This window comes from Oncorhynchus nerka, linkage group LG26 (genome assembly GCF_034236695.1).
Source record: "Oncorhynchus nerka isolate Pitt River linkage group LG26, Oner_Uvic_2.0, whole genome shotgun sequence".
NCBI classification, from domain to species: Eukaryota; Metazoa; Chordata; class Actinopteri; order Salmoniformes; family Salmonidae; genus Oncorhynchus; species Oncorhynchus nerka.
Genome location: NC_088421.1, coordinates 37,195,760 through 37,219,140, shown reverse-complemented (window position 1 = coordinate 37,219,140; position 23,381 = coordinate 37,195,760). Strand labels below are relative to the sequence as shown.

At 48.6% G+C, this 23,381-nt stretch overlaps 1 protein-coding gene across 1 annotated transcript in view; it reads right to left on the bottom strand.

The window, feature by feature from the left end:
- Nucleotides 1-23,381, bottom strand: part of abca3b (ATP-binding cassette, sub-family A (ABC1), member 3b) — an 89,151-nt gene that overhangs the window by 42,529 nt on the left and 23,241 nt on the right. The window contains exons 5-8 of the mRNA XM_065010960.1: nt 18,206-18,371; nt 12,465-12,724; nt 12,280-12,396; nt 11,998-12,118 (exon numbers count right to left, since the gene is read on the bottom strand). Of these exons, the coding sequence (XP_064867032.1) occupies nt 11,998-12,118; nt 12,280-12,396; nt 12,465-12,724; nt 18,206-18,371 (664 nt within the window). The remainder of the gene's footprint in view (nt 1-11,997; nt 12,119-12,279; nt 12,397-12,464; nt 12,725-18,205; nt 18,372-23,381) is intronic.

The window sequence follows — 23,381 nt, the reverse complement described above, 5'->3', positions numbered from 1 at the left end:
GAGAGCGCCCGAGACAGAGAGCGCCGAGACAGAGCGCCGAGACAGAGAGCGCCGAGACAGAGAGCGCCGAGAGAGAGAGAGTGCCGAGAGAGAGCGAGAGAGAGAGCGAGCGAGAGCGCCGAGAAAGAGAGCGCAGAGAAAAGAAAGAGAGCCGAGAGAGCGCCGAGACAGAGAGCGAGAGCGCCAGACAGAGAGCGAGAGCGCGAGACAGAGAGCGAGAGCGCGAGACAGAGAGCGAGCGCGCGAGACAGAGCGAGAGCGCCGAGACAGAGCGAGAGCGCGAGACAGAGAGCGAGAGCGCCGAGACAGAGAGCCCGACAGAGAGCGCCCGAGACAGAAGCGCCCCGAGACAGAGAGCGCCCCGAGACAAGCGCCGAGACAGAGAGCGCCCGAGACAAGCGCCGACAGAAGCGCCGAGACAGAGAGCGCCGAGACAGAGCGCCGAGACAGAGAGCGCGAGACAGAGCGCCCGAGACAGAGAGCGCCGAGACAGAGAGCGAGACAGAGAGCGCCGAGACAGAGCGCCCGAGACAGAGAGCGCCCGAGACAGAGAGCGAGAGCGCGAGACAGAGAGCGAGAGCGCCCGAGACAGAGAGCGAGAGCGCCCGAGACAGAGAGCGAGAGCGCGAGAGAGCACCGAAAAGAGCGCCGAGAGAGCACCGAAAAGAGCGCCAAGAGCGCCGAGAGAGAGAGAGTGCCGAGAAAGAAAGAATGCCGAGAGAGAGAGAGCGAGAGCGCGAGAGAGAGAGAGCGAAGAAAGAGAGCGCGCCGAGAGAGAGCGCGAGAGAGAGAGCGAGAGCGAGAGAGAGAGAGAGCGAGAAAGAGAGCGCAGAGAGAGAGAGAGCGAGAGCGGCGAGAGAGAGCGAGAAAGAGAGTGCCAAGAGCACCGAAAGAGAGAGCGCGAGAGAGAGAGAGCGAGAAAGAGAGCGCGCCGAGAGAGAGAGCGCGAGAGAGAGAGAGCGAGAGCGCGAGAGAGCGAGAGCGAGAAAGAGAGCGCGGAGAGAGAGAGAGCGAGAGCGCGAGAGAGAGAGAGCGAGAGAGAGCGAGAGCACCTAGAGAGAGCGAGAAAGAGAGCGCCAAGAGCGCGAGAGAGAGCGAGAAAGAGAGAGCGAGAGCGCCGAGAGAGAGCGAGAAAGAGAGAGTGCCGAGAGAGAGAGTGCCAAGAGCACCGAAAGAGAGAGCGCCGAGAGAGAGAGAGTGCCGAGAGAGAGCGAGAGAGAGAGCGAGCGAGAGCGCCGAGAAAGAGAGCGCAGAGAAAGAAAGAGAGCCGAGAGAGCGCCGAGACAGAGAGCGAGAGCGCCGAGACAGAGAGCGAGAGCGCCGAGACAGAGAGCGAGAGCGCCGAGACAGAGAGCGAGAGCGCCGAGACAGAGCGAGAGCGCCGAGACAGAGCGCGAGCGCCGAGACAGAGAGCGCGACAGAGCGCCCGAGACAGAGAGCGCCGAGACAGAGAGCGCCGAGACAGAGAGCGCCGACAGAGAGCGCCGAGACAGAGAGCGCCGAGACAGAGAGCGCCGAGACAGAGAGCGCCGAGACAGAGAGCGCCGAGACAGAGAGCGCCGAGACAGAGAGCGAGAGCGCGAGACAGAGAGCGAGAGCGCCGAGACAGAGAGCGAGAGCGCCGAGACAGAGAGCGAGAGCGCCGAGACAGAGAGCGAGAGCGCCGAGACAGAGAGCGAGAGCGCCGAGACAGAGAGCGAGAGCGCCGAGACAGAGAGCGAGAGCGCCGAGACAGAGAGCGAGAGCGCCGAGACAGAGAGCGCGAGACAGAGAGCGTGAGCGCCGAGACAGAGAGCGAGAGCACCTAGAGAGAGCACCGAGAAAGAGAGCGCCAAGAGCGCCGATAGAGAGAGAGTGCCGAGAAAGAAAGAGTGCCGAGAGAGAGAGCGGCGAGAGAGAGAGAGCGAGAAAGAGAGCGCAGAGAGAGAGAGTGCCGAGAAAGAAAGAGCGCCGAGAGAGAGAGAGCGCCGAGAGAGAGAGAGCGAGAGCGGCGAGAGAGAGAGAGCGAGCGAGCGAGCCGAGAGAGAGCGCCGAGAAAGAGAGTGCCAAGAGCACCGAAAGAGAGAGCGCAGAGAGAGAGAGCGAGAGCACCTAGAGAGAGCCCCGAGAAAGAGAGCGCCAAGAGCGCAGAGAGAGAGCGAGAGCGCGAGAGAGAGAGAGCGCCGAGAGAGAGCGAGAGCGCCGAGAGAGAGAGCGAGAGCGCCGAGAGAGAGAGCGAGAGCGCCGAGAGAGAGAGCGAGAGCGCCGAGAGAGAGCGCCGAGAAAGAGAGAGTGCCGAGAGAGAGAGAGTGCCAAGAGCACCGAAAGAGAGAGTGCCGAGAGAGAGAGCGTGCGAGAGAGAGTGCGAGAGAGAGTGAGTGAGAGAGAGAGAGCGAGAGAGCGAGAGCGCCGAGAGAGAGCGAGAGAGAGCGCCAGAGAGAGCGAGAGAGAGCGCCGAGAGAGAGCGAGAGAGAGCGCGAGAGAGAGCGAGAGAGAGCGCCGAGAGAGAGCGAGAGAGAGCGCCGAGAGAGCGAGCGAGAGCGCGAGAGAGCGACAGAGCGTCTCGAGAGAGAGAGCGTCTCGAGAGAGAGAGAGCGTCTCGAGAGAGAGAGAGCGTCTCGAGAGAGAGAGAGCGTCTCGAGAGAGAGAGAGCGCGCGCCGAGAGAGAGAGCGAGAGCGCCGAGACAGAGAGCGAGAGCGCCGAGACAGAGAGCGAGAGCGCCGAGACAGAGAGCGCCGAGACAGAGAGCGAGAGCGCCGAGACAGAGAGCGAGAGCGCCGAGACAGAGAGCGAGAGCGCCGAGACAGAGAGCGAGAGCGCCGAGACAGAGAGCGAGAGCGCCGAGACAGAGAGCGAGAGAACCTAGAGAGAGCACCGAGAAAGAGAGCGCCAAGAGCACCGAGAGAGAGAGTGCCGAGAAAGAAAGAGTGCCGAGAGAGAGAGAGCGGCGAGAGAGAGAGAGCGAGAAAGAGAGCGCGCCGAGAGAGAGAGAGCGAGAAAGAGAGCGCGCGAAGAGAGAGAGCGGCGAGAGAGAGCGAGAAAGAGAGCGTCTCGAGAGAGAGCGAGAGAGAGAGAGCGGCGAGAGAGAGAGAGAGCTCGAAGGCGAGAGAGAGAGAGAGCGAGCGTCGCGAGAGAGAGCGAGAAAGAGAGTGCCAAGAGCACCGAAGAGAGCGCCGAGAGAGAGAGCGAGAGCACCTAGAGAGAGCGCCGAGAAAGAGAGCGCCAAGAGCGCAGAGAGAGAGCGAGAAAGAGAGAGCGCCGAGAAAGAGAGTGCCAAGAGCACCGAAAGAGAGAGCGCCGAGAGAGAGAGCGAGCGAGAGTGCCGAGAGAGAGCGAGCGAGCGCGCCGAGAGAGAGAGAGAGCGAGCGAGAGAGCGAGCGAGAGCGCCGAGAGAGAGAGAGCGCCGAGAGAGAAGCGCGAGAGAGAGAGCGAGCGAGAGCGCCGAGAGAGAGAGCGAGCGAGAGCGCGAGAGAGAGAGAGCATCTCGAGAGAGAGAGAGCGTCTCGAGAGAGAGCGTCTCGAGAGAGAGAGCGTCTCGAGAGAGAGAGAGAGAGAGCGAGAGCGAAGAGAGAGAGAGAGCGAGCGAGCGAGCCGAGAGAGAGCGCGAGAAAGAGAGTGCCAAGAGCACCGAAAGAGAGAGCGCCGAGAGAGAGAGAGAGCCGAGAGAGAGAGCGAGAGAGAGAGCGAGCTGAAATAGAGAAGAGAGAGCGAGCGCGCGAGAGAGAGAGAGAGAGATATAGAGCGCGCGAGAGAGAGAGAGAGAGCGAGCGCGCGAGAGAGAGAGAGAGAGAGCGAGCGCGAGAGAGAGAGAGCGCGAGAGAGAGCGCGAGAGAGAGAGAGAGCGCCGAGAGAGAGCGCCGAGAGAGAGCGCCGAGAGAGAGAGCGCCGAGAGAGAGAGCGAGCGAGAGCGCCGAGAGAGAGAGCGAGCGAGAGCGCCGAGAGAGAGAGAGCGAGCGAGAGCGCCGAGAGAGAGCGAGCGAGAGCGCCGAAAGAGAGAGAGCGTCTCGAGACAGAGAGAGAGCGTCTCGAGAGAGAGAGAGAGAGCGTCTCGAGAGAGAGAGAGAGCGTCGAGAGAGAGAGCGTCGAGAGAGAGCGTCGAGAGAGAGCGTCGAGAGAGAGCGTCGAGAGAGAGCGTCGAGAGAGAGCGTCGAGAGAGAGAGAGAGCGTCTCGAGAGAGAGAGAGCGTCTCGAGCGTCGAGAGAGAGCGTCGAGAGAGAGCGTCGAGAGAGAGCGTCGAGAAAGAGCGTCGAGAGAGAGCGTCGAGAGAGAGAGAGAGCGTCGAGAGAGAGAGAGAGAGAAGAGAGAGAGAGCGTCGAGAGAGAGAGCGTCTCGAGAGAGCGTCTCGAGAGAGCGTCTCGAGAGAGCGTCGAGAGAGAGAGAGCGTCTCGAGAGAGCGAGAGCGTCGAGAGAGAGAGAGAGCGTCGAGAGAGAGAGAGCGTCGAGAGAGAGAGAGAGCGTCTCGAGAGAGAGAGAGAGCGTCTCGAGAGAGAGAGCGTCTCGAGAGAGAGCGTCTCGAGAGAGAGAGAGTCTCGAGAGAGAGAGAGAGAGAGCGTCTCGAGAGAGAGAGAGCGTCTCGAGAGAGAGAGAGAGAGCGTCTCGAGAGAGAGAGCGTCTCGAGAGAGAGCGTCGAGAGAGAGCGTCTCGAGAGAGAGAGCGTCTCGAGAGAGAGAGAGAGAGAGAGAGAGAGAGAGAGCGTCTCGAGAGAGAGAGCGTCGTCGAGAGAGAGAGAGAGAGAGAGAGAGAGAGCGTCGAGAGAGAGAGAGCGCGTCTCGAGAGAGAGAGAGAGCGTCGAGAGAGAGCGTCGAGAGAGAGAGAGAGCGTCGAGAGAGAGCGTCGAGAGAGAAGAGCGTCTCGAGAGAAAACGTCTCGAGAGAAGAGAAGCGTCTCGAGAGAGAGCGTCTCGAGAGAAGAGAGCGTCTCGAGAGAGAGAGCGTCGTCTCGAGAGAGAGAGTGAGAGAGCGTCTCGAGAGAGAGAGTCTCGAGAGAGCGTCTCGAGAGAGAGCGTCGAGAGAGAGAGAGCGTCTCGAGAGAGAGAGAGAGAGAGAGAGAGAGAGAGAGAGAGAGAGCGTCTCGAGAGAGAGAGAGCGTCTCGAGAGAGAGAGAGAGCGTCTCGAGAGAGAGAGAGCGTCTCGAGAGAGAGAGAGCGCGTCTCGAGAGAGAGAGAGAGCGTCTCGAGAGACAGAGAGAGCGTCTCGAGAGAGAGAGAGCGTCTCGAGAGAGAGAGAGAGCGTCTCGAGAGAGAGAGCGAGAGAGAGAGAGAGAGAGAGCGTCTCGAGAGAGAGAGAGAGCGTCTCGAGAGAGAGAGAGAGAGCGTCTCGAGAGAGAGAGCGAGAGAGCGTCTCGAGAGAGAGAGAGCGTCGAGAGAGCGTCTCGAGAGAGAGAGAGCGTCTCGAGAGAGAGAGAGAGAGCGTCTCGAGAGAGAGAGAGAGCGTCTCGAGAGAGAGAGTCTCAGAGCGTCTCGAGAGAGAGAGAGCGTCTCGAGAGAGAGAGCGTCTCGAGAGAGAGCGTCTCGAGAGAGAGAGAGAGCGTCTCGAGAGAGAGAGCTCGAAGAGAGCGTCTCGAGAGAGAGAGAGCGCGTCTCGAGAGAGAGAGAGCGTCTCGAGAGAGAGAGAGCGTCTCGAGAGAGAGAGAGCGTCTCGAGAGAGAGAGCGTCTCGAGAGAGCGTCTCGAGAGAGAGAGAAGAGCGTCTCGAGAGAGAGAAGAGAGCGTCTCGAGAGAGAGAGAGCGTCTCGAGAGAGAGTCTCGAGAGCGTCTCGAGAGAGAGAGAGAGAGAGCGTCTCGAGAGAGAGAGCGTCTCGAGAGAGAGAGAGAGAGCGTCTCGAGAGAGAGAGCGTCTCGAGAGAGAGAGAGAGAGCGTCTCGAGAGAGAGAGAGAGCGTCTCGAGAGAGCGTCGAGAGAGAGCGTCTCGAGAGAGAGAGAGCGTCTCGAGAGAGAGAGAGCGTCTCGAGAGAGAGAGAGAGCGTCTCGAGAGAGAGAGAGAGCGAGTCTCGAGAGCGTCTCGAGAGAGAGAGAGAGCGTCTCGAGAAAGCGTCTCAAGAGAGTCTCGAGAGAGCGTCTCGAGAGAGAGAGAGAGAGCGTCTCGAGAGAGAGTCTAGAGAGAGAGCGTCTCGAGAGAGAAGAGCGTCTCGAGAGAGAGAGAGAGTCTCGAGAGAGAGAGAGAGAGCGTCTCGAGAGAGAGAGAGAGAGTCGTCGAGAGAGAGAGAGAGCGTCTCGAGAGAGAGAGAGAGCGTCGAGAGAGAGAGCGTCTCGAGAGCGTCTCGAGAGAGAGAGAGAGCGTCTCGAGAGAGAGAGTCTCGAGAGAGAGCGTCTCGAGAGAGAGAGAGAGAGAGAGCGTCTCGAGAGAGAGAGAGAGAGCGTCTCGAGAGAGAGCGTCTCGAGAGAGAGAGAGAGCGTCTCGAGAGAGAGAGAGAGCGTCTCTCGAGAGAGAGAGAGAGCGTCTCGAGAGAGAGAGAGAGAGAGAGAGAGAGAGCGTCTCGAGAGAGAGAGAGAGCGTCTCGAGAGAGAGAGAGAGCGTCTCGAGAGAGAGAGAGAGCGTCTCGAGAGAGAGAGAGAGCGTCTCGAGAGAGAGAGAGCGTCTCGAGAGAGAGAGAGCGTCTCGAGAGAGAGAGCGTCTCGAGAGAGAGAGAGAGAGCGTCTCGAGAGAGAGAGAGAGAGCGTCTCGAGAGAGAGAGAGACAGAGAGAGCGTCTCGAGAGAGAGAGAGCGCGTCTCGAGAGAGAGAGAGAGAGAGCGTCTCGAGAGAGAGAGAGAGAGCGTCTCGAGAGAGAGAGAGCGTCTCGAGAGAGAGAGAGAGCGTCTCGAGAGAGAGAGAGAGCGTCGAGAGAGAGAGAGAGCGTCTCGAGAGAGAGAGAGAGAGAGCGTCTCGAGAGAGAGAGAGAGAGAGCGTCTCGAGAGAGAGAGAGAGCGTCTCGAGAGCGTCTCGAGAGAGAGAGAGCGTCTCGAGAGAGAGAGAGCGTCTCGAGAGAGAGAGAGCGTCTCGAGAGAGAGAGAGAGCGTCTCGAGAGAGAGAGAGAGCGTCTCGAGAGAGAGAGAGCGTCTCGAGAGAGAGAGAGAGAGAGAGAGAGAGCGTCTCGAGAGAGAGAGAGAGAGAGCGTCTCGAGAGAGAGAGAGAGAGCGTCTCGAGAGAGAGAGAGAGAGAGAGTCGAGAGAGAGAGAGCGTCTCGAGAGAGAGAGAGAGCGTCTCGAGAGAGAGAGAGAGTCTCGAGAGAGAGAGAGCGTCTCGAGAGAGAGAGCGTCGAGAGAGAGAGAGAGCGTCTCGAGAGAGAGAGAGAGCGTCTCGAGAGAGAGAGAGAGCGTCTCGAGAGAGAGAGAGAGCGCGTCTCGAGAGAGAGAGAGAGCGCGTCTCGAGAGAGAGAGAGCGTCTCGAGAGAGAGAGCGTCGAGAGAGAGAGAGAGAGAGCGTCTCGAGAGAGAGAGCGTCTCGAGAGAGAGAGAGAGAGCGAGACGAGAGAGAGAGAGAGAGAGAGCGTCTCGAGAGAGAGAGAGAGAGAGAGCGTCTCGAGAGAGAGAGAGAGAGAGCGAGAGAGAGAGAGAGAGCGTCTCGAGAGAGAGAGAGAGCGTCTCGAGAGAGAGAGAGAGAGAGTCTCGAGAGAGAGAGAGAGAGCGTCTCGAGAGAGAGAGAGCGTCTCGAGAGAGAGAGAGCGTCTCGAGAGAGAGCGTCTCGAGAGAGAGAGAGCGTCTCGAGAGAGAGAGAGCGTCTCGAGAGAGAGAGAGCGTCTCGAGAGAGAGAGCGTCTCGAGAGAGAGAGAGCGTCTCGAGAGAGAGAGAGAGCGTCTCGAGAGAGAGAGCGTCTCGAGAGAGAGAGAGAGCGTCTCGAGAGAGAGAGCGTCTCGAGAGAGAGAGAGCGTCTCGAGAGAGAGAGCGTCTCGAGAGAGAGAGAGCGTCTCGAGAGAGAGAGAGCGTCTCGAGAGAGAGAGAGAGAGCGTCTCGAGAGAGAGAGAGCGTCTCGAGAGAGAGAGAGCGTCTCGAGAGAGAGAGAGCGTCTCGAGAGAGAGAGCGTCTCGAGAGAGAGAGAGAGCGTCTCGAGAGAGAGAGAGCGTCTCGAGAGAGAGAGAGAGCGTCTCGAGAGAGAGAGAGCGTCTCGAGAGAGCGTCTCGAGAGAGCCGAGAGAGCGAGAGAAGAGGAGAAAGATAACCTCCTCCATCCTTTCAGATTAGATGTGAAGGCAGTATTCAGCCTCTGTTCACCCATCAACTCCATGGGTAATTACGTAGAAGACAACTCTGGGCCAGGGAGAGGTAGTTAGAACAGGGGACTCATTGGTCCTGTGTGTGCAATGCCAGGGTCGAAGATTAATCTTAAAATAGTTATTCTGTGCCCGTCTGTTGAACAAGAGATAGGCTATCTGTATTTGCTATTCCTTCAACCTGCATTCCTTTCAGACTAGCACACATTGAGAGAGAGACAGAGAGAGGGGAGAGAGAAAGAACGCGAGAAACATTACTCACAGAAAATTCCACCTGCTTTTCCTCCAAGGGACATTAATAATTCAGTCCCCAGAGAGGCCAGGTGCTACCTGACAGCAGGAGAGGGAGAAAGAGTGAGGAGAGGTGGAGAGAGAAGAGGATGAGCTACTCTACCTTTTCCTGACAAATGGGGGAGTGGTAAAACAACAGAAATAAAGGCGATAGAGAGCGTGAGACAGATATTTTCCGCAGATTACACAGACCCACAAAGAATGTGTAAACAAATCCAATGTTGATAATCTCCCATATTGATCTGGTGAAATTCCAGTGTGCCATCACAGCAGCAAGATTTGTGACCTGTTGCCACAAGAAAAGGGCAACCAGTGAAGAACAAACACCATTGTAAATACAACCCATATTTATGTTGATTTATTTTCCCTTTTGTTCTTTAACCGTTTGCACCTCACTACAACACTGTATATAGACATATGACATTTCATACAAAACTATTATTTTGAAACTTTTGTAAGTGTAATTTTTACAGAAATGCTTTATTGTTTATAATCTATTTCACTTTATTTGGCAATGCAAGCATATGGTTCCCATGCCAATAAAGCCCCTTAAACTGAATTGAGAGAGCGAGACAGGGAGAAATAAAGACAAAGGAAGAAATGCCTCATCTCTAAACGCAAGACACTAAAAACTCCACAGCACACAAAGGGGCTCTCCATCCACATCAGCCCCTGATCCAGTCCCCAGTGGACCCCAACATTCAGGCCTGGCTGATTCCTCCATTACTACCAGCAAGAAGCAAGAAGCAAAAAGCAATGAAGAAATTGTGTTTCAGTTTGCTTCCTGAATTTAAATGAAGCCCCCTTTGCAGAGTCACGCCAAGGAGCCCGTCAATGGGAATACCCACTCACCTAACTCTGCAGTTCTGATCTGAATGTGAGTACCCACTCACCTAACTCTGCAGTTCAGATCTGAATGAGAGTACCCACTCACCTAACTCTGCAGGAGGTCAGAGTTTCAGGCAGCGGAAGGCCACCTGGAGAGGGGTCCTGTTGTGACTAGGGGCCAGGCACAGCTGAGGCCAGCTAAAAGCCCTTTATAATATATCATGCACACCGTAATCAGACGCAATTTCAACGTTTTAATTTGCTAAGCTTTCAGCTACTCTTTTACAAGCCAAAGCCTGACAGAAATTGTATGGCTGCTGGGAGTAAATAACAGCTTGTCTGATTACACCAGAGTCCAAATTGGTCTTGAACACAATCACAGATCATTTTGATCTCCATCTGCACTCTTTTGTTGAGGAACGATTTGGAGAAATTGGACTGGACTTTTTTGTTCGAAAAGATATGGAAGTATAGAAGAAAGAAATTGTGAAAGAGAAATGATAAAGGACTATCAAGCGTAATCAACTGAAGGCCATTTAATAATCACCATTACCTTTTTGTGTGAGGGTATGATATTAGCAATAACCAAATGCGCCTGTGTGAGATTGGCTGTGTGTGATTGGCTGTGCTTTAATCCTCGGTCATGTTCAGTCCGCACAAACCAAGAAAACCTTTCGAAACTGAGTGAAATGAGGAGGTACCCAATAAGAAACACTTATTTTTGTTTTACGTTTTGAAACTTTTTTTCTACAGTGTGCCTTTCTGAACATAACCCTGACAACGGTGACCAGAACAACCACACAACCTCTGTAAAGTCAGTCCGGAGACTAGTTGACATAATTTTTTGCGTACCTCACAAGTCATCTTTCCAATACAGCACAACTCTGACCACACCAGCGGGGATAAAGAGCAACATCCGCATTGTGCCGAGATTAATAGCTCAACACCCAGGATGTGTTAAACTGGAAATGTAATGTATCATATAGCATCAATCGCATTCGATTAGAACATAAACCTCCCAAGCATGTGTATTGGCTGCTAAACATAAACGTGTAGACATACAGGTTTTTCACCACATCTCCTCTCCCTTTGTTCCAGTTTGTCACATTGAGTGACTGTTTAATTATTCCATGAGGCTGAATAGACATTTGATTGCCCATCTTCCAGGCTCCAATGACTGATGGAGCTAGTTTACTGCTGTTCACTCAATGACTGATGGAGCTGGTTTACTGCTGTTCACTCAATGACTGATGGAGCTGGTTTACTGCTGTTCACTCAATGACTGATGGAGCTGGTTTACTGCTTCACTCAATGACTTCACTCAAATGACTGATGGAGCTGGTTTACTGGAGCTGTTCACTCAATGACTGATGGAGCTGGTTTACTGCTGTTCACTCAATGACTGATGGAGCTGGTTTACTGCTGTTCACTCAATGACTGATGGAGCTGGTTTACTGCTGTTCACTCAATGACTGATGGAGCTGGTTTACTGCTGTTCACTCAATGACTGATGGAGCTGGTTTACTGCTGTTCACTCAATGAATGATGGAGCTGGTTTACTGCTGTTCACTCAATGACTGATGGAGCTGGTTTACTGCTGTTCACTCAATGACTGATGGAGCTGGTTTACTGATGGAGCTGGTTTACTGTTCACTCACTCAATGACTGATGGAGCTGGTTTACTGCTGTTCACTCAATGACTGATGGAGCTGGTTTACTGCTGTTCACTCAATGACTGATGGAGCTGGTTTACTGCTGTTCACTCAATGACTGATGGAGCTGGTTTACTGCTGTTCACTCAGAGGAAAGACGAAACAACCTCAGGAGAGTCAAATAATATGATCTACACTACATTTACGGTTGAAGTCGGAAGTTTACATACATCTTAGACAAATACATTTAAACTCAGTTTCACAATTCCTGACATTTAATCCTAGTAGAAATTCCCTGTTTTAGGTCAGTTAGGATCAACAATATATTTTAAGAATGTGAAATGTCAGAATAATAGTAGAGAGAATGATTTCAGCTTTTATTTCTTTCATCACATTCCCAGTGGGTCAGAAGTTCACATACACTCAATTAGTATTTGGTAGCATTGACTTTAAATTGTTTAATTTGGGTCAAACGTTTTGGGTAGCCTTCCACAAGCTTCCCATAATAAGAATTTTGGCCCATTCCTCCTGACAGAGCTGGTGTAACTGAGTCAGGTATGTAGGCCTCCTTGCTCGCACATGCTTTTTCAGCTCTGCCCACAAATTTTCTATGGGATTGGGGTCAGGGGTTTGTGATGGCCACTCCAATACCTTGACTTTGTTGTCCTTAAGCCATTTTGCCACAACTTTGGAAGTATGCTTGGGGTCATTGTCCATTTGAAAGACCCATTTGCGACCAAACTTTAACTGATGTCTTGAGATGTTGCTTCCATATATCCACATAATTTTCCCACAAAGTAGATGTCCTAACCGACTTGCCAAAACTATAGTTTGTTAACAAGAAATGTGAGGAGTGGGTGAAAAACAAGTTAATGACTCCAACCTAAGTGTATGTAAACTTCCAACTTCAACTGTAACAGAACATACTATACACAATAGAGCATCTCTCAGATAGCACAGGACGGCTGAGGTTTTAGAAAACCATGAATAAACAGACAGATGGAAGGTCGGACAGACATTTTGAGACACACACAAACAAACCTCTTGAAACACACACACACACCTCTTGAGAAGAAGGCACTGATCATGAAGCTGAAGTTGATGGTTGCCACGGCAAAGACAAGCAGGAAGACAAAGACCAGGGTGGGGTCACTATAGGTCAACACAGCTCCATTAGGGCTCACCTAGAAAGGGCCAGGACAGGAAAGAACATCATTATCATCATGAATACTAAACACACTGAATGAAAAATAATTCCCCTCCTCAAAGCAATAGAAAGAAAAGACTAGTTAAGTGTTTTTGTTTGCGTTTTATAACATAACCGTTATGTAAAGTGCAAACTCACCTTGATGCAGAAGAGCAGCGTGACGAAGAACATGGAGATGGCGAGGAAGAGGAAGAACATGAGGAACCAGGCCATCCAGTGCAGCCAGTTACTGAGGCCCATCATCCGCATGTACTCCTGTAGAGAGTAAGTAGAGTGAGATGGACCGTTTGTTTGACTGACAGGTAATCCACCCCCTCACCCACCTTGAGCTTCCTCTCCTTCTCCTGCACCACGGCCCTCACGATGTTCAGAGAGGTATAGGTGAGGCTCAGCACCAGGAGGAGGGGCAGCTGGTTCTGGATGGCCAGGATGAACACGTCGTAGATGAACGGCGGGAAGGGGAATCGGCGGAGGACCACCCGGGTGTGGGAGAAGAGCCAGGTTGCTCCTGTGCTGTTATAGGAACGCATGATGGCCTTGTTGACCGCATGCTGCACAGCCAGGAAGCCCTCGCGGAAGTAACCTACGGAGAGGAACCGGGTTATGTTAGAATAACTACATCCCAATTCTCACAATGTGGGCCCTTGTGCACTCCTCCCCATGGATCAGCATAAACATGTGCTACAGCCTAGGGAGGTTCTTTAATAAGTCTCCTGACAATGTTAGTCTGAAACCCAAGTCATGTTTTACTGTTTGCTTATGGCGGAATACAGCTCATTCAGTTCAGCGTTTAGTGCCAGCATCAGTCTGTGTGGTATGTAAACAGATACAAAGAATACAGATGAAAACTCTCAGGCGAACAATAGCTCGAGACTTCCTTAGATATCATGCACCGGCTGTTGTTTACAAAAATACATAGACCGCCGCCCCTTGTCTTACCAGACGCCTATGTTCTATCCTTCCGGTACATCGTATAACCAGCCAGCTGTATGATAATATTGTCGTCATTCAGCCACAACTCAAGTGGAGCATAAGATGTTACAGTTTTTGGTAGTTGGCAGTTTAATCTTCCCCGTAACTCGGCGAACAACGCATATAAGCAACAAACAAATATTGGCTGGGGCCACGTAAAACATCTGCCTGCATTCTCCAGCGCCATCTTACTAGGACCCATTCTCAGCATCTATACCTTGGGCCCATTGTTTTTCCTGTTCATGTGATACTGTATACTGGTGGGGAAAAAACGTCTGGTTCTAAGTATGACACTCTTCCATTACCATGGAGATAAACAGGAAATGAGGACTCATTCTGACCTTTTTACCAGATCATTCCTTAACCCCACCAGAAGTTCATTTTAACATATACTGACAACAGCTACTCACTGAATAATCTGAACTGATGAAGGGATAGACGGCTTAAAGAGGCAGGAGGTAGGCCTCAGTAATGATGAACACTTTTTAATCCATATTAAAAATTCATGAATTCTGACTGAAACTCTTTGTGGTTATTGTCAGGTAGACTGGAATGGTTTCCTCTAGGCGAGCCTTGGGCCATATTCATTAGGCACCAATTTTTTTTTTAACACTGAAACATTTTCGTAAATGTTTTCCATTGTGTGCTTTAATAAATATGACCCTGATATCTCCCATTAGAGACACATTAACACAGCCACTTAATTTGAGATCAAAGGTCTGGCTCAGTAGAGAACACCAGAACGCCAGTTCTCATCACTCGTTCATCATCTCTTTCTCTTTTGAGAGTCAGAATATTGACATAGCTTCAAAGAGGAAGGAGGAAGGGAATCAAAAGAGCAGGGTCTAAAATGGAGGATCTGGAGCCATGAGCAAAAAGATGGGGCAAATCTCAACAACATCCTATTCTCAATTTAATACACGACTTGTTACGCAACCACCACCATCGTTTCTGGATATATTCTGGAAAATATTTTTAAAATATCTGAGCCGTCACCATTTATCAGAGAGAAAAGTGAATATATATGGATGGACAAAAAAAAAAAAAAGTTTCCTGATGATGAAGGCAAAGCTGTGAAAAATACCATTTGGGTTGGAAAGGTAGTGTGACAAGGGGGTATCACTAGATTACAGGGCTCAGCCAAACACTGTTGCCCTGTGACACAGAGCAAGGGTTGCCATGGGAACATAGCGGGAGCAAGGAGGAAAGGTTATCTTTCAAGTGGCTGTGCAAATAGCTAAAACTCTCCCATCGAGTGTGTGATCTGTGAACACAAGATAATGACTCCTGTGAAGGAGTACAGGTTTACATGTTATATTGTATATGCCACTTAGGGGTCACTTTCATGCAAAGTAGAGTTGCGTTTAATAAAAATAAAAAAGTGTTTGTCATGCTTCAGACTAGAGGTCGACCGATTAATCGGAATGGCCGATTATTTAGGGCCGATTTCAAGTTTTCATAACAATCGGAAATCAATATTTTTGGGCGCCGATTTGCCGATTTTTTATTATTACATAAACATTTAATTCTGATGTTCAATGACGGCCTAGGAACGGTGGGTTAACTGCCTCGTTCAGGGGCAGAAAGACAGATTTTCACCTTGTCAGCTCGGGGGATCCAACCTTGCAACCTTACAGTTAACTAGTCCAAAGCAATTACGACCTGCCTCTCTCTCGTTGCACTCCACAAGGAGACTGCCTGTTACGCAAATGCAGTAAGCCAAGGTAAGTTGCTAGCTAGCATTAAACTTATCTTATAAAAAAACAATCAATCATAATCACTAGTTAACTACACATGGTTGATGATATTACTAGATATTGTCTAGCGTGTCCTTTGTTGCATATAATCTGACTGAGCATACAAGTATCTGACTGAGCGGTGGTAGGCAGAAGCAGGCGCGTAAACATGCATTCAAACAGCACTTTCGTGCGTTTTGCCAGCAGCTCTTCGTTGTGCGTCAAGCATTGCGCTGTTTATGACTTCAAGCCTATCAACTCCCGAGATGAGGCTGGTGTGACCAAAGTGAAATGGCTGGCTAGTTAGCGCGCGCTAATAGCGTTTCAAACTTCACTCGCTCTGAGCCTTGGGGTGGTTGTTTTCCTTGCTCTGCATGGGTAACGCTGCTTCAATGTGGTGGCTGTTGTCGTTGTGTTGCTGGTTTGAGCCCAGGGAGGAGCGAGGAGTGGGACGGAAGCTATACTGTTACACTGGCAATACTAAAGTGCCAATAAGAACATCCAATAGTCAAAGGTTAATGAAATACAAATGGTATAGAGGGAAATAGTCCTATAATAACTACAACCCAAAACTTCTTACCTGGGAATATTGAAGACTCATGTTAAAAGGAACCACCAGCTTTCATATGTTCTGAGCAAGGAACTGAAACGTTAGCTTTCTTACATAGCACATATTGCACTTTTACTTTCTTCTCCAACACTGTTTGATTGAACATGTTTCATTATCTACTTGAGCCTAAGTTGATTTTATTGATGTATTAAGTTAAAATAGGTGTTAATTCAGTATTGTTGTAATTGTCATTATTACAAATACATGTTTTTTTTGGTGTTGTTGTTTTTTTTTTAAATGTATGTATTTATTAAATCGGAACCGGCTTTTTTGGTCCTCCAATAATCGGTATCGGCGTTGAAAAATCATAATCGGTCGACCTCTACTTCAGACAGCTACGGTCTCTCCACACACACACACAAACTCCTTCCTCTCGTATCTGGCTCTGTTCCACTGTTCCCGAAGGAGCCTGCAGAAACACTTGGTGTTTGTTTTCTATATTTACTGTGTTTATGCTTGAAAAGATTCACTGTCAATAATGTCTGATTAACCAACATGGATGCCAGATCAGGGTGGTGTTCATTAGGGCACGCAACTGAATATGTTTTGCAACGGAACACAAAAAGGAGTATTTCTTATTGAACCAGTCCAGATAGTTCCTCCCTGTTTCAGTCCGTTTGGTGCCTAATGAACACAACCCTGGAGTTCTCATCCAGTGAGTGTATAATGGTGTACTTATCTTTTAAATATTATAAATATTATATTGCTCCTCTGCCCTGTCAAATAATCAGGATTGTCAAGGCAAAATATTCTTATTACAGAAATGATTGGAATGGACGGTCACCCATAAAAATAATTTGATACCCTTCTCTCCAATTCCTTCTGACCCGCTCTGAATTTATCATTCCCATTTCACGTCTTCCCCCCACCCTCACCACCCTCGTCTTTCAACACTTTCCCTCACTCTCTCTGTCTTATCAGTAATCTGTCTTAACATGTACACAGGCAATATGAACAGGCAAACACAAACGTATGAAGCCTGAGACTGTGTGTGTGTGTGTGTGTGTGTGTGTATACACAGTGGGGCAAAAAAAGTATTTAGTTAGCCACCAATTGTGCAAGTTCTCCCACTTTAAAAAAAAACCCAGAAAAACACATTGTAGGATTTTTTATGAATTTATTTGCAAATTATGATGGAAAATAAGTATTTGGTCACCTACAAACAAGCAAGATTTCTGGCTCTCACAGACCTGTAACTTCTTCTTTAAGAGGCTCCTCTGTCCTCCACTCGTTACCTGTATTAATGGCACCTGTTATCAGTATAAAAGACACCTGTCCACAACCTCAAACAGTCACACTCCAAACTCCACTATGGCCAAGACCAAAGAGCTGTCAAAGGACACCAGAAACAAAATTGTAGACCTGCACCAGGCTGGGAAGACTGAATCTGCAATAGGTAAGCAGCTTGGTTTGAAGAAATCAACTGTGCGAGCAATTATTAGGAAATGGAAGACATACAAGACCACTGATAATCTCCCTCGATCTGGGGCTCCACGCAAGATCTCACCCCGTGGGGTCAAAATGATCACAAGAACGGTGAGCAAAAATCCCAGAACCACACGGGGGGACCTAGTGAATGACCTGCAGAGAGCTGGGACCAAAGTAACAAAGCCTACCATCAGTAACACACTACGCCGCCAGGGACTCAAATCCTGCAGTGCCAGACGTGTCCCCCTGCTTAAGCCAGTACATGTCCAGGCCCGTCTGAAGTTTGCTACAGAGCATTTGGATGATCCAGAAGATTTGGAGAATGTCATATGGTCAGATGAAACCAAAATATAACTTTTTGGTAAAAACTCAACTCGTCGTGTTTGGAGGACAAAGAATGCCGAGTTGCATCCAACCATACCTACTGTGAAGCATGGGGGTGGAAACATCATGCTTTGGGGCTGCTTTTCTGCAAAGGGACCAGGACGACTCATCCGTGTAAAGGAAAGAATGAATGGGGCCATGTATCGTGAGATTTTGAGTGAAAACCTCCTTCCATCAGCAAGGGCATTGAAGATGAAACGTGGCTGGGTCTTTCAGCATGACAATGATCCCAAACACATTGCCTGGGCAATGAAGGAGTGGCTTCATAAGAAGCATTTCAAGGTCCTGGAGTGGCCTAGCCAGTCTCCGGATCTCAACCCCATAGAAACTCTTTGGAGGGAGTTGAAAGTCCGTGTTGCCCAGCAACAGCCCCAAAACATCACTGCTCTAGAGGAGATCTGCATGGTGGAATGGGCCAAAATACCAGCAACAGTGTGTGAAAACCTTGTGAAGACTTACAGAAAACATTTGACCTCTGTCATTGCCAACAAAGGGTATATAACAAAGTATTAAGATAAACTTTTGTTATTGACCAAATACTTATTTTTCACCATAATTTGCAAATAAATTCATTAAAAATCCTACAATGTGATTTTCTGGAATTTTTTTCTCATTTTGTCTGTCATAGTTGAAGTGTACCTTTGATGAAAATTACAGGCCTCTCTCATCTTTTTAAGTGGGAGAACTTGCACAATTGGTGGCTGACTAAATACTTTTTTGCCCCACTGTGTGTGTGTGTGTGTGTGTGTATATGTGTGTATGTATATATACATATATTATTCTCACGGGTGCTGGAAATCCCTCAAAGTCCCCTCAAGGATAGTAAAACAAGGAACATTCTCCATTGTGGAACATTACCCACATCCTCACGAGTACAAAGGCTATGGTAAGCTTAAGGGTTACGTTTAGGGTTACAATTAGGGTACAGGCTTACCAGGCGTGCCCCCCTGGAGGTCGTACTGCTCCCTGGGCCCGGGCAGTTGGAAGAGGGGGAACAAGTTGAGGGTGTGCCAGTCAAAGTCATTGTTGATGTTTAGCTCAGACTTCTCCTTGGCCGGGGCATTACGGGGACTAAAGCTGAACCGCAGGTGGTAGCTGACCTGTAGGGGATAGGAGGAGGAGAGGAGGGAGGGAAAGAAATAAAGAGTAAAAGAGAGAAAGATTATGAACAACTGGAAGAGTGTATTTTCTTTTTGTAGATGTGAAAGATCAGATTATATATATATATTGATCCAGGGTAAAAATAAAAAACACGCCCTGTTAAGAACACTTTATTTTTTTTTTTTATATATATTGACTTTCAGACCTCAGTCAGACCTCTCTGCCCAACACAAACCTAATCACCAACACATTCCACTGACACAGGGAGAGGGTGACAGAGTTAAATCTCCATAGGGAGGATGGTGTCCATCAACCCAACCAGGGAATTCTAGTCTCTTTTTCCTGACTTCCTTCCAGCAGGTCATTCCCGCTGCACAGGTTAAAAAAAACACTTTTGGTGTGTCGAGGTCTGCCGCTTTCTGTCCAATTATCTAATTTCTGTAGAATATTTATGTCTCTATAGGCAACCCCTTTTGGCTCAAGAGCATCCTCAGATGCAAACGTTATGTATAGCCTCAAACCAGGAGGAAATACTAAAATGTGGTTAAAGGTTAGCATGTCAAGGATTTGGCTGGACTGCAGGTGACTCCAGGATTATTGTATTTGAATGAGGGACAATAATACCGTCAGTGAGAACCAGATGCTTTCATATGTAAACAAAGAGCTGATTCAGGGTTCAAGGTTCAAGTAGGGTGACCACATGTCCCAGATTGTACGGTACAGTCCTGCATTTTGGCCTTTCGTCCCACAACCAAACAATCATGTCCCGCATTTTACCAACAAATGAAAACATCACTAATTTAGAAAAAAGGTACATTTGTCTTGTATTTCAGTCAGACTTCCTATTCATTTGCTGAGAAGTGACATTCCAAACGGTCTTGTTTGAAGTCACGTTGAGCTTACGACAAGATAAATATCAAGGATGTGGTGCTGGTGATGTTAAACACTTCTCCAATCGTTGTTGAGATCTGATATTATGCGCAATGCAAGAAGAGACATAGGCCAATGTCATATCATCAACCAATCACATTTGTCAAAACCTTTCGGGCTAAATTCCAGCTAAACTTGGAGGACTGTTAATTAACTACTAACAAAAATTGTGTGTAACGAAGAGCTACTAATGTCAGTAAATAGTCATATTAGACAAAGATATAAGGTCATTTTGGCTGTCCATGCTCATTAGTTGCTCATTCAACATATTTGCTGCTACTTCATTCAATATCGTTTTAAAAGTCTCTCCTCCGAACTGTTAAACATTTCCTAAGACAAACCAGCAATGATTCCTTGGCTAAATATAGCCAGAATTTTGTGTGAGGAAAAAAGTGTAGGCAAGGTACACTTCAATTAGTTCACTCGGTGCTGCGGTAGGGAGATGTGTGTGCCTGTGTGTGGAAAAATGATTCAGGTGTAGGCTACACTGTCCCACGAATGTCCCGTAAAATCATACCATTGTCCCGCTTTTGGGCATTTTAAAATGTGCTCACCCTAGGTTAAAGTACAGTGAAGCTGACTGGTCACACACATACTGTTATTTATTTTTTATTTCACCTTTAGTTAACCAGGTAGGCCAGTTGAGAATAAGTTCTCATTTACAACTGCGACCTGGCCAAGATAAAGCAAAGCAGTGCGACACAAACAATAACAGAGTTACACATGGAATAAACAAAACAAGCATACAGTCAATAATAAAATAGAAAAAGTCTATATATAGTGTGTGCAAATGAGGTAAGAGAAGAGAAGGCAATAAATAGGCCATAGTGGCAATATAATTACAATATAGCAATTAAACACTGGAGTGATAGATGTGCAGAAGATGAATGTGCAAGTAGAGATACTGGGGTGCAAAGGAGCAAAATAAATAACAGTATGGGAATGAGGTAGTTGGTTAGGCTATTCACATATGGGCTATGTACAGGTGCAGTGATCTGTGAGCTGCTCTGACAGCTGGTGCTTAAAGCTAGTGAGGAAGATGAGTCTCCAGCTTCAGTGATTTTTGCAGTTCATTCCAGTCATTGGCAGCAGAGAACTGGAAGGAAAGGTGGCCGAAGAGGAATTGGCTTTGGGGGTAACCAGTGAGATATACCTTCTGGAGCGCGTCCTACGGGTGGGTGTTGCTATGGTGACCAGTGAGCTGAGATAAGGCAGGGCTTTACATAGCAAAGACTTATAGATGACCAGTAGCCAGTAGGTTTGGCGACGAATATGAAGCGAGGGCCAGCCAACGAGAGCATACAGGTCGCAGTGGTGGGTGGTATATGGGGCTTTGGTGACAAAACAGATGGCACTGTGATAGCAAATTGGATGCAGTCTGAGTAGAGTGTTGGAGGCTATCCTGTAAATGACATCGCCAAGTCAAGGATCGGTAGGATGGTCAGTTTTACGAGGATATGTTTGGCAGCAAGAGTGAAGGATGCTTTGTTGCGAAATAGGAAGCCGATTCTAGATTGAATTTTGGATTGGAGATTTATTCAGTCAGTTCAGAACAAATTCTTATTTTCAATGACGGCCTAGGAACAGTGGGTTAACTGCCTGTTAAGATTTGTAGCTTTTCACCTTCCGGTTACTCTCTAACCACTAGGCTACCCTGCCGCCCCAGATGCTTAATGTGAGTCTGGAAGGAGAGTTTACAGTCTAGCCAGACACCTAGGTATTTGTAGTTGCTCACATATTCTAAGTCAGAACCGTCCAGAGTAGCGATGCTGGACGGTCGGGCACGTGTGGGCAGCGATCGGTTGAATAGCATGCATTTATTCTTACTAGCATTTAAGAGCAGTTGGAGGTCACGGAACGAGAGTTGTATGGCATTGAAGCTCGTCTGGAGGTTAGTTAACACACTGTCCAAAGAAGGGCCAGAAGCATACAGAATGATGTCGTCTGCGTAGAGGTGGATCGGAGAATCACCAGCAGCAAGAGCGACATCACTGATGTATACAGAGAAAAGAGTCGGCCCGAGGTTTGAACCCTGTGGCACCCCCATAGAGACTGCCAGAGGTCCAGACAACAGGCCCTCCAATTTGACACACTGAACTCATTCTGAGAAGTAGTTGGTGAACCAGGCGAAACAGTCATTTGAGAAACCAAGGCTGTAGAGTCTGCCAATAAGAATGTGGTGATTGACAGAGTCGAAAGCCTTGGCCAGGTCGATGAATACAGCTGCACAGTATTGTCTCTTATCAATGGCGGCTATGATATCGTTTAGGACCTTGAGCGTGGCTGAGGTGCACCCATGACCAGCTCGAAACCAGATTACATAGCGGAGAAGGTACGGTGGGATTCGAAATGGTCGGTGATCTGTTTGTTAACTTGGCTTTCGAAGACCTTAGAAAGGCAGGGTAGGATAGATATAGGTCGGTAGCAGTTTGGGTCGTTGCCCTCTTTGGGTATAGCGAGCACCATCCCCCTCTCTCTGTCTCCTACACTCAGGCTGCTGCAACCGCAGGTTGTAAATTCCTGGAGGAGATTATCTCCTCATGGCCACAGTATAGAGAGAGAGTGAGTGTCATAGAGAGAACAAAGGAATTTCTTCCACCTCACAGAACTGGAGAACCGAACGACATTTATGTTCTGGAGAAGGTATGAAAGATCGGTGAAGAATCCAACTACGAACTGGTGCGTTTGGTACAATTTTGTGAAACTCATGAAAGACAATATGGCCACATTACCATAACGCTGTTTATAAAATAGCCTCAGTTGTGAGGCTTACATCTAATTGTTGTATAAAATGAATGAGTGAGGATGGAAATGTTTGTGAAATTGTGTAATGTGATTTTGGACTGTTTAATGAAGGAAACTCCAATTCCCTTTGGAGTTTAACTAAATCAGAGGACCGCCCATGAGCACAGTTATGGTCTGGCGTCATGGGACAGGCCCTTTTCTGCTCTTCCGAATAAAACCCTCACCCGGGTTTTCTATCGCCAGACCAGCTTACCTCGATAACGAGAGGGCCAAGGTTTGAGAGGAGACCGAGCTTACCTTAATTACGAGATGGCTAAAGGTCGCAGACCAACTTACCACGAGAGGGCCAAGGTTTGAGTAGAGACCATAAACCTGAGTATAAGCTAAGGTAAGCTTAAGTAGATGGCTGAATCTTTTAACCATCCCACGTGGTTAAACTCTTAGACTATCGATACCAACAGATTAAGAAGAAGTCTTTGATATTAATTACTAGTCTGCTAGGAATTCGCTATCATTGAACACGAAGACCGACAACCGCCGAAACATCTATTCTATAACGACATGAATGAAAGTCACTCTGAACTATTCATTCTAACCACGACAGAGAGAGAGAGAGAGGGGTTGGACAGACTCTCCAACAGAAACTAACTTTTCAACAGAGATCCCAACGACACACTGAGTGAAAATATATATATTGATTGCAATTGTTCCCGAATAAGTGAGCGTTCATGTGCAAAGGATTAGCATTTCAATTGTTATAATATTCAACTCTATAGTGTCTCCTCAGCTGACCCCCCACTAACAAGCCGCCATGCCGGTTTACCCCACTAGGGCATATTCTCCTATCATTTCCTTGTAACCATATCTACTGTTTGTTATGCATTTCTGTGAATTACCTCCCGGTCGCAGCCGGCTGTGACAGAGCATGGGCGCGAACCCACAGTCTCTGGTGGCACCATAATTTGCAAATAAATTCATTAAAAATACTACAATGTGATTTTCTGGATTTTTTTCCCTCATTTTGTCTGTCATAGTTGAAGTGTACCTATGATGAAAATTACAGGCCTCTCTCATCTTCTTAAGTGGGAGAACTTGCACAATTGGTGGCTGACTAAATACTTTTTTGTCCCACTGTAGACAGGTGTGTGCCCTTCCAAATTATGTCCAATCAATTGAATCTACCACAGATGGATTCCAATCAAGTTGTAGAAACAGGATGTACCTGAGCTAAGTTTTGAGTCTCATAGCAAAGGGTCTGAATACTTATGTAAATAAGGTATGTTTTTTTATTTTTAATACAGTTGCAAAAAAGTCAAAAAACTATTTTCACTGTC